The sequence below is a fragment of the Dendrobates tinctorius genome, unplaced genomic scaffold (assembly GCF_039654945.1).
Source record: "Dendrobates tinctorius isolate UK_male_01 unplaced genomic scaffold, ASM3965494v1 ptg000020l, whole genome shotgun sequence".
Lineage (NCBI taxonomy): Eukaryota > Metazoa > Chordata > Amphibia > Anura > Dendrobatidae > Dendrobates > Dendrobates tinctorius.
This window is the reverse complement of record NW_027361688.1, coordinates 17533442-17548895: the sequence shown is the minus strand read 5'-3', so window position 1 is coordinate 17548895 and position 15454 is coordinate 17533442. Positions and strand designations below refer to the sequence as shown.

General features: G+C 42.6%; 1 protein-coding gene across 2 annotated transcripts in view; it reads left to right on the top strand.

Moving 5' to 3' along the window:
- Positions 1 to 15454, top strand: part of PRMT8 (protein arginine methyltransferase 8) — a 134006-nt gene that overhangs the window by 65209 nt on the left and 53343 nt on the right. For both annotated transcript variants that reach the window (XM_073567808.1, XM_073567809.1), the window contains exons 3-4: positions 10008 to 10163; positions 14335 to 14398. In XM_073567808.1, coding sequence (XP_073423909.1) covers positions 10008 to 10163; positions 14335 to 14398 — 220 coding nt within the window. The remainder of the gene's footprint in view (positions 1 to 10007; positions 10164 to 14334; positions 14399 to 15454) is intronic.

Genomic DNA, 15454 nt, shown 5'->3' with positions numbered 1-15454 from the left:
CCGTGGTAACAGTGCAGAGGGAATAGTGCAGAGGAAACAGTGCAGAGGGAATAGTGCAGAGAAAAGTGCAGAGGGAATAGTGCAGAGAGAACAGTGCAGAGGGAATAGTGCAGAGAGAACAGTGCAGAGAGAACAGTGCAGAGGGAATAGTGCAGAGAACAGTGCAGAGGGAACAGTGTAGAGGGAATAGTGCAGAAGTAATGGTGAAGAGGGAATAGTGCAGAGGGAACAGTGCAGAGGGAATAGTGCAAAGAGAGTAGTGCAGAGGGAATGGTGCAGAGGGAAAAGTGCAGAGGCAATGGTGCCGAGAGAGTAGTGTAGAGGGAATAGTGCAGAAGTAATTGTGAAGAGGGAATAGTGCAGAGGGAATAGTACTGAGGAAATGGTGCAGAGGGAATAGTGCAGAGGGAATAGTACAGAGGAAATGGTGCAGAGGGAAAAGTGCAAAGAGAGTAGTGCAGTGGTAATGGTGCAGAGGGAGTAATGCAGAGGTAATGGTGCAGAGGGAGTAATGCAGAGAGAGTAGTGCAGAGGGAATAGTGTAGAGGGGATAATACAGAGTGAGTAGTGCAGAGAAGATAATGCAGAGGGAATAGGGCAGTGGTGATGGTGTAGAGGGAATAGTGCAGAAGTAATGATGCAGAGGGAATAGTGCAGAGGGAAAAGTGCAAAGGTAATGGTGCTGAGGTAAAGGGGCTGAGGTAATAGTGTGGATGTCATGGTGCAGAGGTAATAGTTCAGAGGCAAAAAATATCAGGTCCCTGATGCCTAACCATGGACTAATGACTGATAGTCTGCTCCCTGATCCCCATGTCTCACACTGGTAATGCCTGCTTTAATTTACAATAATCTCTGGAGGCAGATTCTCGGGGAGATCTATGTCTGGCCCATAGATCCTAGCAGCTCATTTACATATAATAGTGGATTTCTCTGCAGTAAGACATCAGATCGCAGTTATCAAGGTATCATTTTATTCAGCTTCCTATGACCTACATGCCCACATTGACATTTTAGGAGGTTTGATCCTACTGACAGATTCCCCTTTAACGTCTTCATGACATTGAACATCAGTTTACATCATGAACAGGAAGGGGTTCCCGCAAACTTACGTAAACTTACATTATGGGAACCTCCGGGCACGACACTGTGATCATAGGAATGTGCCTGCTGTATCTGACAACAGGGCAATGGGATTTGTAGCCATAGGGTGTTGGTGCTAAGGAGCAGCAGCATTAGCACTGATTGGTGTGGTTGGATGATGAAGTGCGATTGCAAAAATCAGTGAGCAGTCTGACCTCACAATGGTCACTGTATCATTCTGCTGCGGATCTGCCGGGCCTTCTGGTGCCACAGATGATTTGAGCCTGTGCCATCACTTCATCTGCTCCTGCTGACTGTAGACCTGATGAAACGAAGACAGAATACAATACCTTCCTGACCTGTTCCTGTCTCCTGCTTTTTTCTAATCCACCCCAATCCTCCTCTCCCCATTTGCCCCTCTTCCTAACCCCTTCCCCAACCCCCTCTCTGCACTGACCAGTACTTGATCACACAATTTTTGGCAGTTTTTCCTTTTAAACCACCTCCGTGCTTGCGCTCTGCTGCCGCCGAGTGTTGATCTGTGACACACATCACTATTCGGCATCCGGTTGTTGTTTTTTTTTTTCTTTCTCAAAAAGTGTTAAAAGGTTCAGTCAAAACTTATGGACAGGTGATTTCTCTGATAAGACATATTTTATTAGGATCTGTCACTTTTCAAAAATATGTACATTAATTGTTTTACCTGTTATCTGGCTGATAGAGAAGAGACCCCCATAAGGATATCCATAGGGCTTAATCACAGTGCTTGTCCTGTTGGGACAAGACCTTTTAAAGAGAATGTGTAACTAGAAAATGATCTATTATTTAACTGAAGATTTTGGGTTAAATATATTTTATTTTTTTGGGCGATGTTATTTTTTCCATTTCACAATCTGTATTAAAAATAAAAAATTGTCATCTTACAGTTTTCACATTGACCACTGAGGCTTTTTTTTAGACTCTAGCTTCCTGGTTTTTTTTTTTTCAGGAAATTTACATGTGCATTAGCAGCAACAGACTGACAAGCATCTAATGAGCGTGTGCAAGGGTAATTATGGAGGAGGTGATCTGTGATATCATCTATTGTCAATGATGGATCCTGTATTATCAGCTGTGTATAGAGGCGTTACCTGTCATTGTAATCCTGACTCTGACGATAAGGAGCCTGCAGAAAACTCTTCCTGAAATGAAAGGAAGTGTAAAAATTGATTCAATCTTGTTTTATTTATTTTTATTTCATCTATTTTTTTTCTCTTCTATTCAGATCGTGATATGGAAAAAAAAACTTGCCATTTTTTTAAATTACATGTAACATAAGAAATAGATTTAAACAAGAGGTCATTTTCTGATTTTTTTTTTTAATTCTAATGAGTTCTCCCACTGGTATATTCTTCACTACGTGTACTGGGTGGTAAGACATTGATAGTAATGTTGTATTTGTATCTGTTTTCCTGGTATATGGTAGAATTAGAATACATTTACAAGTGGGACCAATCAATGTAACATCCCCAAAATGTCTACTTTTATCATGTACATTATATGTAAATTTCAAGATCATATTTTTAGAATTTATACATGACATAAAATTAACCACTTACTCCATGGAACCATCCCATATCAAGAGGAGGTCGTCAATATAGCGACCATACCTCCTGATAAGGGAGGAGACCTCATGGTCTGAATACAAGAACAATACCTCCCACCTGGACGAGGAAAAATTAGATCCCATGGGAGCAAAAGTAAAAAAAAAACAAGAACCCAGTAGTAACATGTATGCAATGAATAAGGACCTCAGTCAGAAGCCAGTTTGCAGTCATTACTATTTGTGGATTTTAATGGACTATAAATAAAGAATTTTTTATTGGACCCTTTGCTGGATTTCTTTGTTTCTCCACGGAGGAACCTTGTAATACTACAGGATTGTCTGAGCAACAGTGATCCATTGACCCATGGTTGAGCTGATTTTCTGCGGACTCTGACGGGTCTCCCACTGCTTTCACTTTACTATTTCTAGGGACTGGTGGCTTTATTTCAAGTGGCACAATTCCTGGGAAAGGAAAAAAAAAGGTAATCAGCTCACCTTCTAAGGGAGAATTATTCAGTGTCAAAACCACAAGTATTCACATAGGAACCATGGTAGACCTTGTATGGTCAGGCTTTGTAGGAACACACCAGGCTGGTATCCAGGTCGGAAATGGAGGAAGGGTCCATGAGGACTTGGCTCCAGCACCAATGGAAAAATGTTAAAACTTAACTTTTACTGTGCAAATTAAAAACATGATGAGTAAAAACAAAAAGATCAAACAGATTAAGGATCCATAAGCTTACGTGTTTCGGGTTAGCAAGCCCAAATTCAAAGCTGTGTGTAAGGATATGAATTACCCGAAACGCGTAGACTTATGGATCATTAATCTTTTTTTAAATCTTTTTGCTTTTTCTAAATATTATGCTGTGGCTCTAGGAGAACCACAATAAGTGGGAAGATATAGTGTTGGATGTTATTTATGGTGCCAACAAGTATCTGCCTTGGCCAAGTTTTCGGATACAGGGCTAGGGCTCTGAACTGACTGTTTCCCCTGGGTGACTGAGGTTTAGCTACACGGGAGGACCAGTATAGGATACCAGAATCTCTGATCTTCTATATAGAGAATCCCATCACAAATACTACATACTGTACCTTAGACTTAAGCGGTGGGTTACAGCAAGGGTCGATAGAGAATTAAAGCATGGGTGGATACTTATCTTAGCCGCTCCCTCTTTTAATGTATTTTTTTAATTAAACTTATAAAACATCTTGATGGATTTCGGAAGTATTTGCCAATGCACAAACCACGTCAGACCAATATAGATAATGTCCGTCTGGTTAATTTTGTCAATAATGTTTTATTCATTGCTCTCTGCAGCAATATTTATTTTCCAGAGCACATTTTTATCATTAAATGTACTGTTATTCCATTATTTCAATCTTTACAGGCTTTTTTTCTTGGGTTTTTACGTAAATAGTCATTTTATTAAGTCTTTATCTCATATGAAAAAATCAATTTGCTTTAAAAGGCAATTCTCTGAGGAGGAGCTTTAAAAAAAAAAGGCAATTATTCTTGTGTTGAAGGCTGAAGAGCTTTGAGAATGGACACATATTGCTGGAGAAAAGTTGGCACCAGACATTATTTGTAACCTATTAATTTCTAATTGTGAAATATTTGGTTTTAGATGACATTTTGTCAGCTGTCTTGAATTTTCACATTATATGCTGTATATACTGTATTCCCTGCTGTACACTAATGAGGACAAGCACCCCGAAGCAGCTGGCTATAGATAAGTGCCTGACTTGGCTAATATCCTAAAATCAATCCTACTGCAATACTCAATAAAAGCTCTTGTATTAACTTATTGGATAGCTACCTTGGGAATTTGTTGTACCATTAGTGGAAGTTGGGTCTTTTTTCTCTACACGAAGTGTTGGATGGTCTTTGTTGCTCAAAAGGCAGTAGAGTGGGTCTTTGTGTCTCTACAGGAAGTGACGGAGTGTCTTTATTGCTCTACAGGAATTGGGGGTAGGGCATTGTTTCTCTACAGGAAGTGATGTGGGTTTTTGTTTTCCGACAGGAAGTAGGGGCTGGTCTTTGTCTCTTGACAGGAAATTGGGGCAGGTCTTTGTGTTTCTACAGGAAGTGGGGGTAGGGCTTTGTCTCTTTACAGGATGTGAAGTGGGTCCTTGTTTCTCTACAGAAAGTATGGGCTGGCCTTTGCCTCTTGACAGGAAGTTGGGTGGGTCTTTGTTGCTGTACAGGAAGTGGGGGTGGGTCTTTGTTGCTCTACAGGAAGTTGGGGTGACTCTTTGCTGCTCTACAGGAAGTGGGTGTGGGTCTTTGTCACTCTACAGGAAGTGGGGGTGGGTCTTTGTCACTCTACAGGAAGTGGGGGTGGGTCTTTGTTGCTCTACAGGAAGTGGAGGTGGGTCTTTGTCACTCTACAGGAAGTGGGGGCAGGTCTTTGTTGCTCTACAGGAAATGCTGGCAAATCTTTGTTACTCTACAGGAAGTTTGGGGGTTGTCTTTATTGTTCTACAGGACATGGAGGCTGGTCTCTCTATTTTTTCAGGATATTGGGGTGGGTGTTTGTTGCTCTACAGGAAGTGGGGGTGGGTGGGTTTTTGTTGCTCTACAGGAAGTGGGCACAGGTATTTTTTGTTCAAGAGGAAGTGGGGGCGGGTCTTTGTTGCTCTACAGGAAATTCTGGCTGATCTCTGTTACTCTACAGGAAGTTTGGGGGTTGTCTTTATTGTTCTACAGGACGTGGGGGGCTGGTCTCTGTATTTCTTCAGGAAGTTGGGCGGGTTTCCTTTTTCTCTGGAAGTGTGGCGAGTCTTGTCTCTCTACAGGAAGTTGCGCAGGTCTTTTTCTCCCTGCTCTCCTGACTGTCATACTACACACAGGCATAAAAGACAAAACCTAAGCTAGAAACAACATGGGCATATACCCTAATAATAATAAATTTTATTTTTTATAGCGCCGACATATTCCGCAGCACTTTACATTTCAGAGGGGATTTGTACAGACAATAGACATTACAGCATAACAATAATCACATACAGTAGATTATAACAAATACCAAGAGGAGTGAGGGCCCTGCTCGCAAGCTTACAGTCTATGAGGAAAGAGGTAGACACGAAAGGTGGGTGGTAACAGTTGCCCTGATTGTATGGACCAGCCATAATGTTAAGTGTGTAACAGTACAGACACAGAGGGCTAATGGATGCATAAAGCATGTGGGAACATGATGCTGGGAACCTGGTTATGGTAAAACTTTTGGCTGTGCCACACAGGGATAGGTTAGGTTAATGTGTTGAGGCGATAGGCCAGTCTGAATAAATGCGTTTTCAGGACACGCTTAAAATTGTGGGGATTGGGGACTAATCGTATTGACCTGGGAAGTGCATTCCAAAGAATTGGCGCGGCACGTGTAAAGTCTTGGAGACGGGAGTGGGAGGTTCTGACTATTGAGGATACTAACCTCAGGTCATCAGCAGAACGGAGGGCGCGGGTAGGGTGGTATACTGAAACAAGGGAGGAGATGTAGGGTGGTGCTGAGCCATGGAGGGCTTTGTGGGTGAGGGTAATAAGTTTATACTGAATTCTGGAGTGGATGGGTAGCCAGTGTAATGACTGGCACAAGGTAGAGGCATCGGTGTAACGATTGGTGAGGAATATGATCCTGGCTGCAGCATTCAAGACAGATTGGAGAGGGGAGAGTTTTGTAAGAGGGAGACCGATTAGAAGAGAGTTACAATAGTCGAGACGAGAATGAATAAGAGAAACAGTAAGAGTTTTTGCAGAGTCAAAAGTAAGAAAAGGTCGAATTCTAGAAATGTTTTTGAGGTGCAGATGACAAGAGCGAGCCAGTGATCGAATGTGGGGGGCAAAGGAAAGCTCGGAATCAAGTATGACCCCAAGACAGCGGGCATGTTGCTGGGGAGTAATAGTGGAACCACAGACGGAAATGGCAATGTCGGGTGTAGGTACATTAGTAGCGGGAGGAAACACAAGGAGTTCAGTCTTTGACAGGTTCAGTTTCAGATATAGTGAGGACATGATATTAGACACAGCGTTTAGACAATCGCCAGTGTTTTCTAGAAAGGCTGGCGTGATGTCAGGAGAAGAAGCGTATAATTGGGTGTCATCAGCATAGAGATGGTACTGGAAACCAAATCTACTGATTGTTTGACCAATAGGGGCAGTGTACAAGGAGAAGAGGAGGGGGCCTAGAACCGATCCTTGAGGAACCCCAACAGTAAGGGGAAGGTGAGAGGAGGAGGAACCGGCAAAAGAAACAGTAAAGGAGCGGTCGGAGAGATAGGAGGAGAACCAGGAGAGAACGGTGTCCTTGAGGCCAATGGAATGGAGCATAGTGAGGAGGAGCTGATGATCCACAGTGTCGAATGCTGCAGAGAGATCCAAGAGAATTAGCATGGAGTAATGACCATTTGATTTAGCTGTTAGCAGATCATTAGAGACTTTAGTGAGGGCAGTTTCAGTGGAGTGTAAAGAGTGGAAACCGGATTGGAGAGGGTCGAGAACAGAGTTTTCTGAGAGATAGCGGATAAGACGGGAGTGGACCAGGCGTTCCAGGAGTTTAGAGATGAAGGGAAGATTAGAGACAGGTCTATAGTTAGCGGCACAGTTTTGGTCGAGGGATGGTTTTTTAAGTAGTGGATGTATGATGGCATGCTTAAATGAGGAGGGAAAAAATACCAGAAGAGAGAGAGAGGTTAAATATTTTAGTTAGGTGAGGGGTGACAGCAGGGGAAAGGGACTGGAGGAGATGTGACGGAAATGGGTCACTGGTGCAAGTAGTTGGGCGAGAAGATGCAAGGAGCCTGCTTACTTCTTCTTCTGTGACTGGTTCAAAATCAGAGAGTGAGTTAGATGCAGTGGGGGAGGGAGGACAGTGCATGGTATGAGGGGATTTGGAGATAATTTCCTGTCGGATCTGGTCAATTTTTTCTTTGAAGTAATTGGCCAGATCGTCAGCTCGGAGCTCCGTGGTTGGGGCCTGTACTCTTGGATTGAGTAGAGAATGAAAAGTGTCAAAGAGACGTTTCGGGTTATTGGACAGTGAGGTGATGAGGGTGTTGAAATAGGTTTGTTTGGAGAGGTGAAGGGCAGTGTTGTATGTTCTAAGCATAAACTTAAAATGGATGAAATCTTCGTGTAGATTGGATTTTCTTCACAGACGTTCGGCGCACCTGGAGCACCGCTGCAGGAAACGTGTTTGCACCGTGTGCCATTGTTGTCGCCGTCTGCGTTGTGGTGTTCTATTTATAGGGGGTGCAAATTCATCCAGGGCACTTTGAAGTGTTTCATTGTAATGCTTCAATGCAGAATCAGGACATGAGAGGGAGGAGATAGGGGCCAATGAAGACTGCAAGTTCTTCAGAAGTTTCTGGGTGTTAATGGCCTGTATGTTTCTATAAGTCTGGACAGTGGGGGTGACCTGAGCAGCCTGGCAGTTCTTTATAGAGAATGAAAGAAGATTGTGGTCAGAGAGCGGGAGAGGGGAGTTTGCAAAATCATCCACTGCACAAAGCCGAGAGAAGACCAAGTCGAGGGAGTTTCCGTCTTCATGCGTTGGAGAATTAGTAAGCTGCGAAAGGCCAAATGAGGAGGTTAGAGATAAAAGGTGAGTAGCAGATGGGGAGAGGGGAAGAGCAATGGGGATGTTGAAATCTCCCATGATGAGGGTAGGGATGTCACAGGAGAGAAAATGTGGAAGCCAAGTGGCAAAATGATCCAGGAACTGATGGGAGGGGCCGGGAGGACGATACACCACCGCCACTCGCATGGAGAAGGGGGTGTAGAGTCTGACAGCATGGACCTCAAAAGAAGGGAAGACAAGTGAGGGTACTTGAGGGATAACCTGAAAGGTACATTTTGGTGATAGGAGCAGACCAACGCCTCCACCAGCTCTATTGTCTGATCTTGGGGTATGAGAGAAGTGTAGCCCCCCGTATGAAAGAGCAGCAGCAGCGGTAGTATCTGACTGCTGGATCCAGGTTTCAGTAAGAGCCAGGAGGTTAAGAGAATTAGAAAGGAAGAAGTCATGAATGAAGGAGAGTTTGTTACACACTGAGCGAGAATTCCAAAGTGCACAATTAAGAGAGACAGATGGCATGCAGGGAATATTAATAAGATTAGAGGGGTTTCTGAGTGTAGCAGTGGGGGGGTTTGACTTTCTATAACATGGGGGACCAGGGTTGGGAGCAATGTCTCCTGCAACTAGGAGAAGGAGGATAGAAAGAGTGAGCAGATGGTTAAGTGATTTGTGAGAGCGTCTCTGGTGTTGAATGGTGGGACTGGCTGGATCTCTGCAATTTAACAATGTGAAAAGAGCATGAGTGCTATACATAGGAGAGGAAAGAAGCGAGGGGCCAATATGGATGGAGTGTGGAGAGTTAATGCCAGGGCGGTGGATGTGTGTGAATGCAGCGGCCAGGATAAAAATTACACAAATGCATATGGTATATATTTGTTGTACTCCAAATGTACAGAGAGTAGATGTATATAAATGTCTTACCTGTCTCCTGCCCTGTCTCACTGCCATGTTATAACTGCCAGAAGTACTTTGATACATGTACTTAGATTACATGTGCATAAATGCCACCCCTACATAAATGCTCCCCCTAGCTAGGTCTGAATATATAGGAGGTTAAGGCTAAGTTTTTTTTTTTGTTTTTTTTTTGTGGCTCTCTCTGCTCGTTAATCAATCACACTAAATTGAGACACCAGGACCCAATAAAATGTTGTGGTCAAATAAACACATGTCCAGCACTACATGGATCATAAAGCACTTTGAAAAGTTTCTTGACCTCACAACATAAGGGGACAAGCAGAGTAAGTTGAAAAAACTATATACCATATATAAGCTTGCAGAGTTGAAAACACATAGATAGCATTCAGGATTAACTGCTTGCTGACATTGAATGGAGACACAGGAGTGGATTCAGAGCAGAGATTGGAAACCCTGTTACCTTACCCTGTTAGTAAGTAAATAGTAACAATATATATAAATTTTATAGGGTACTTATTAAATGCTTTTTTGATTAAAAAAAAGCATAAAAGCCATCCCTTCATAACAAAGTGTACCTGGATGGGGATGATCCTATTCTCTAATATTAAAATCTCATCTTGGGCCAGACGACCTCAATGTAGTTCGGGGCAGAGCAAGACTGAGGCCCAAATTTTTCAGACACCTGTCCATGGGAACCTATATAAATGAAATGCCTAGCTCAAAAAGGGGGAGCCATGTCCCTGTTTGTACAAAGTGCAACAAACTACAGCAAAACCAAAGAAATGAGCCGGAGCATAAATTGATATACATGCATCGTGTAGGAGTATGTTCACAAGTGACCATTCTTTTTTTTTTCATAGGAAATGCTGAAAGATGAAGTTCGCACTTTGACTTACAGAAACTCCATGTATCACAATAAGCATGTGTTTAAGGATAAAATCGTCTTAGATGTCGGCAGCGGGACTGGGATTCTCTCCATGTTTGCAGCAAAGGCTGGAGCAAAGAAAGTGTATGGGGTGAGTAAATATTTTCATGCAATTGTTTAAACTTAAGGAATCGAAACTTGTTTTACCTTGATAGTTGCGATCAGATCTCGCCACGGTTCATAGTGCTGGATACTGATCGCACCTGTCAAGTGAAAAAATGCTATTAACCAGCAGATATTAGGTTAATCTGCATTTTTTGGTTTTGAATCCACCATACATTTCTTTTTACTTAGTTTACATTGTGACATGTCTCATAGGATCCTCTGGGGTGTATCCTTAAGCTGAGAGACACGCCCCCGAGTAAAGACCGTAAAAATATGAACTAATTAAAAATTCTCATATCTCTGTCTTTTATGGACTGGGATTTCATCAGTGGGCATATGGCATTGAGAGAAACTGCTCTAAGCTAATCATCAAAGCCTCATACAGAAAAAGTCCTGCTTGTAAATATCCATGGATGGGGCTGGGTTCCTCCGGTCTACTTGTTGGCTCTTCGGTAAGGCCACTTTGGAGGGGCCTCTATAGGCTTTAGTTCTGCTTTGACAGGCGCTCTCTAGATGCCTTAATCCTAAAGGAGCACTATACACAAAAAAATGCACAGGAAAAGTAAATAAATTAAGGGGACAAATTGCTGATCGCTGGGGGTTGAACCACCAGGACCCCCAGTGAGCCCGAAATCAGGGTTCTGTAACTCCAATAATGGGGCTTTGTAGCCCAATCCTGGAAGGAGCTTAGGTGCGTATGCTTGTCCTCCACTCCATTCATTATTTGTGGAAGTGCTGGAGAAAGTATAGTACAGCATTCATCTTCCTCCGGCAGTCCTATAATCAATAGAGTGGAGGTCAAGTATGTGCATAAAATGGGCAGCAAACTTAGGTGTCACAATGATCGACCCCTTATGACCTGCAAGTTATCCCCTATCCATCGAATAGCAAGGGGTCCGACAGCTGGGACCTCCCTATTTTGATTGGCGCGGTGGAGTGCATACTCGACCTCCGTCCATTCATTGTCTATGGGACTGCTAGAAAAAGTGGAACGCTGTATTCGGATTTCTCCACTAGTCCTATTGACAGTAAGTGGAGCGGAGATTAAGCATACATAGGTACGTATGCTTCCTTCAAGACAAGGCGGGGGGTCACTAGGTGTCCTTGTTTTCTGACCCACCAGCGATGAGCACTTTATACCCTAGCCAATAAATAAAGGAAAATATTATAAAACTCAAAATTACATAAATCCTGCAGCAGGAGCCTCCCCCCACTGCACCCTCAGCAGAAAGACAACAGATCACTGAGCCCTGCCTCTTCGGCTGGGGCGGCACGGTGGCTCAGTGGTTAGCTGCAGCGCTGGGGTCCTGGGTTCGAATCCCACCAAGGCCAACATCTGCATGGAGTTTGTATGTTCTCCCCGTGTTTGCGTGGGTTTCCTCCGGGTACTCCGGTTTCCTCCCACATTCTAAAGACATACTAATAGGGAATTTAGATTGTGAGCCCCATCGGGGGACAGTGATGAAAATGTGTGCAAACTGTAAAGCGCTGCGGAATATGTTAGCGCTATATAAAGATTATTATTATAGGGCAGGATGAGACTAACCTTCGTTCCCTGCAGGATTTCTACAAGACCGTTTGTTTTAGTATCTTGCCGAAAATGCTGCAGAGGAGCAAGCGGCAAACAGAGATGGCACCTACTGTATGTTGCTTGTTTCAGTTACAATTCATTTCTAGGTTTAGTGTTCCTTTAACATGCCTGATATTGGATTTCCTTTCACGACACCTTCAAACAATTAATACCAAAGCCTTTGGAAAAAACAGCGCAGGGAAATTAAAGCTGCAGATGCATTGTCGCAATTAGCCGGCAAGTTACGACAGCTGTGGGAATTACATCCATTCCAGCGCGGAGTCGCCCCCTTGTTCTCGCTGTGTATTTCCGCTCTTATTATAAGGACGATGTTACCTCCCGTTTGATAGCTTGCTGCTCTTTATAAAGTACATGCAGGTTGTTGCTTCCTTCCTGCGCTGACAGCACAGAAACTAATGGCCTTACTAAAGCAATACAATGGGTAATATTATTCTCCAAGGCGCTAGGAAAAGTGCACGTCCTGCTCTAGGTGCCGCCGCTTATCGCTCACAACATGCATAATTTTCTTATGGATTATGAGAGCCTTCCTTATAATAAGAGCGTAAGAAAATTAAAAAGACAATTAGTTCTTAAAGGGAAAGTGTCAGGAGGATTTTACTAGTTAAACCAGTGTTATGGCTGTAAAGGTCCTGGTACAACAACAGCAAAAAATGATACCTGTGTTGGAGTCATCCGATGTGCCAAATCTGAGAATTCAAGCTTCAGTGCCACATGCAAATTAGCCTAGAAGTTCACTGGGGGCGTGTCGATGAACTCTGACACTTAGGTCAAGGCTAATTTGCATGTGGTTTTAAAGCTCGATTTCTCAGCATTTTAGGATCAATTGCTTCGTGTGCATGCCTTACTGCCACTCCATTCTTAGCTCTTATCAATGTGGCTGTGCTTGGGACCCAGGTCTAGGGATCAATGGGGGTCCCAGCTATCAATCCCCCATCGATCAGACAGGTATTACATTTCCAGTCAATAGATGATAAATGTCTGATAAGGATAAACCCTTTAACTCTGGAACCCACCTAAAAAACCCAATTGGTTTGAGATGCTGTAGAGCAGTGGTCTTCCATCAGTGTCTTTCCAGCTCTTGAGAAACCACAATTCCTAACATTCCCATAGGCTATGATGGCTTCTTCAGAATTGTAGTTTCTTGACTGCTGGAGAGAGATAAATTGGAGCCCACATCTCTAGAGGAAACCATGGTCTTGGTTAAACCTAGTCTTGGGTAACAATGGGGGTCTATGTTAAAAGGGTGGAAGATAAATATAAGATGTGTCTCCGTTTGACTAGTGTATTTATAAAGGAGTGGTCCCATCTCAGACATTCATGGCATATTGAGAGAATTTGCAATAAATGTCCAAAATATGTCCAAGAGAGACCTTCCAATATACAGATTGCCCAAGAATAGGTAGCCCAGTGGAGAGTTGAGCATGCATGCATCTCCGCATTCTTGACAGCACAACGGGGTGCCATTTCCAAGCTAGAGCTGGGTCTCAGCATCTATCAGACATACAGTATATAGCCTATCCCATTAATATACCATAAATGTCCCAAATGGGAAGACCTCCTTAGGCTGGTGATCCAAATGCGACCTCACTAAGGCTTGTGCCTGATTTGAGATGTCCAAAACATGTCCATGAATAATTATGATGTTTAGCACTCGATAACCTCAAAATTTGTTTGGAAATTATGGAAGAGCTAGTTGAAATCTAATATCAACGGGTTCGGAATGACTGCCTAAAATTTATAGGGGCCCCCGACTCTCCCATAATAGATGATGTCGGAGGGATAAGGATCCGGCATCTGAGATTTCGCACTTTCATTCCTTTTGTTCTCTAAGTGATAAGCCACCCCTAGAGATGTCCATCAGCAGCTCTCAGAGGAGAACAGGAGCACTTGGCAGAGCAAGCCGGCCAAAAACAAAATTTGTATGGAGGACTTAAAGGTAGGAGAACCAGAGTGATTATTCTCAATGGCTCTTGTAGGAACATCACTGCTCCCCACCTCAGCAAAAGGGACATTCCAGCAAACTCCTGCTGATAGGGTTGACCATCTCACTGGAATACATGTACTATCCATAAGATGTAAGACATTGTTTCCTGACCTGTTAATCTAAACTTTCCTCACAAGGATGGGTAGGCCTGGTAGGACATCTGGAAATCCACAAGTTTGGACTAAAAAACAAAATTAATAGACAGATAAAATGTTGGTAACTTACGAGTGAGTGGGAATCCAGATGGGACTCAACTGCTACTAAAGTAGACATTGTCGACAGGTTCAATGGCTAACACTTGAGCCTACAGATGGTGCCAGGAACTAGAGTCTACTGTAGAAAGACTTATCGTGAAATCATGTTTTTATACTCTCAGCTAGTCTTCTCACATCACTCATCTCGGGAACTGTTGAGCCAAAAGAAAAGACGAGGAGATACAGATGGGTTCTATGACATTAATTCTGACTTTATGTTCTACAACAAAATGCTTGAGACTGGAAAACATGTCTTCTCAGTTTGTTCTTTTTCATATGGAAAAGCCTCTGACTTATTGTATGCACTTTGTTTGTTTTTTTTGCTCAGATTGAATGTTCCAGCGTTTCAGACTACTCTGAAAAAATCATCAAGGCCAACCATCTCGACAACAGTAAGGCATCGGTGAATGTGCTCATGTCCCTAAATGTAGAAATGTTTCCTTTATACATGTTCAGTAGTAAAACCTTGAAAACGTATGCTGTATGTTTTTAACTAATCGGAATCTTCGTGAAAGTCAAAGAGCTAGTACTGATGTCATCAATTCCCTGCTAAAAATATGCATTTATTTCAGTAGGAGCAAGTTTTTGTCTGAAACCCCCAAACCTAAACCTAAAGTGATAATCTTTTTACTACCTGCAGCCAACACTAGGGGGAGCTAACTGAATTCTGTATACAGTATGCAGTAAGCTCATATGCTCCCTCTAGTGGTGACTGCAGGCCACCAGAATCATTTAATATGTGTCTATTCAGATTTATCCTTTTTCCAGATAGTAACTGTCTAGTTTCCAATACTCATTAAGGCTTTATTAGGACTTTTTAGTTTTCCTTTTTTTCAGAGCTCTTGACTCTTTGCCAAAGTCTTTAACTCTGGAGGACACTGCGTTGCATGGACAGTCCATTAATTTCATTGGGTACAGTGTAATACTTCATCCTGCCTGTGGGAGTGCTGCGGAACAATTAAACAGCTTCTAAGTTCCATCTAGATCACAACTGATCGCTAGGGATTCACGCAGCAGGGCAAGCTTTGAGCAAAATATTTTTAAAGATTTTAACAAGAGATTGCAAAAAAGTGGACAAACCCTTTAAATAATTTATGGACCAAAAAATGTCATAAGGTGACATAATCATTTGATGACTATTTAGAGTAGGGAAAATATCAATCAGTCTGTGTGGATTGAGACAAGATGACCTATCTCACTCATTAAGTCTGGAAAGAATATAATCTTCACATTAAAATACTGCAGTAAATGCTATTAAATTATTCTAATAAAAATAGAAATATTTTTATTACCCCCCCTCCCCAATATTTAAAAAATTAACTCGCATTATAAAAAGTCTAGTAACAGCGCCACCCTTGATTATAGGTTGTGTCAGGTATTGCAGTTCCTAATTTAATATATGTAATTCTCTTTGCGGAAACCAAAAAATATATTTTTCATTTAGGTGT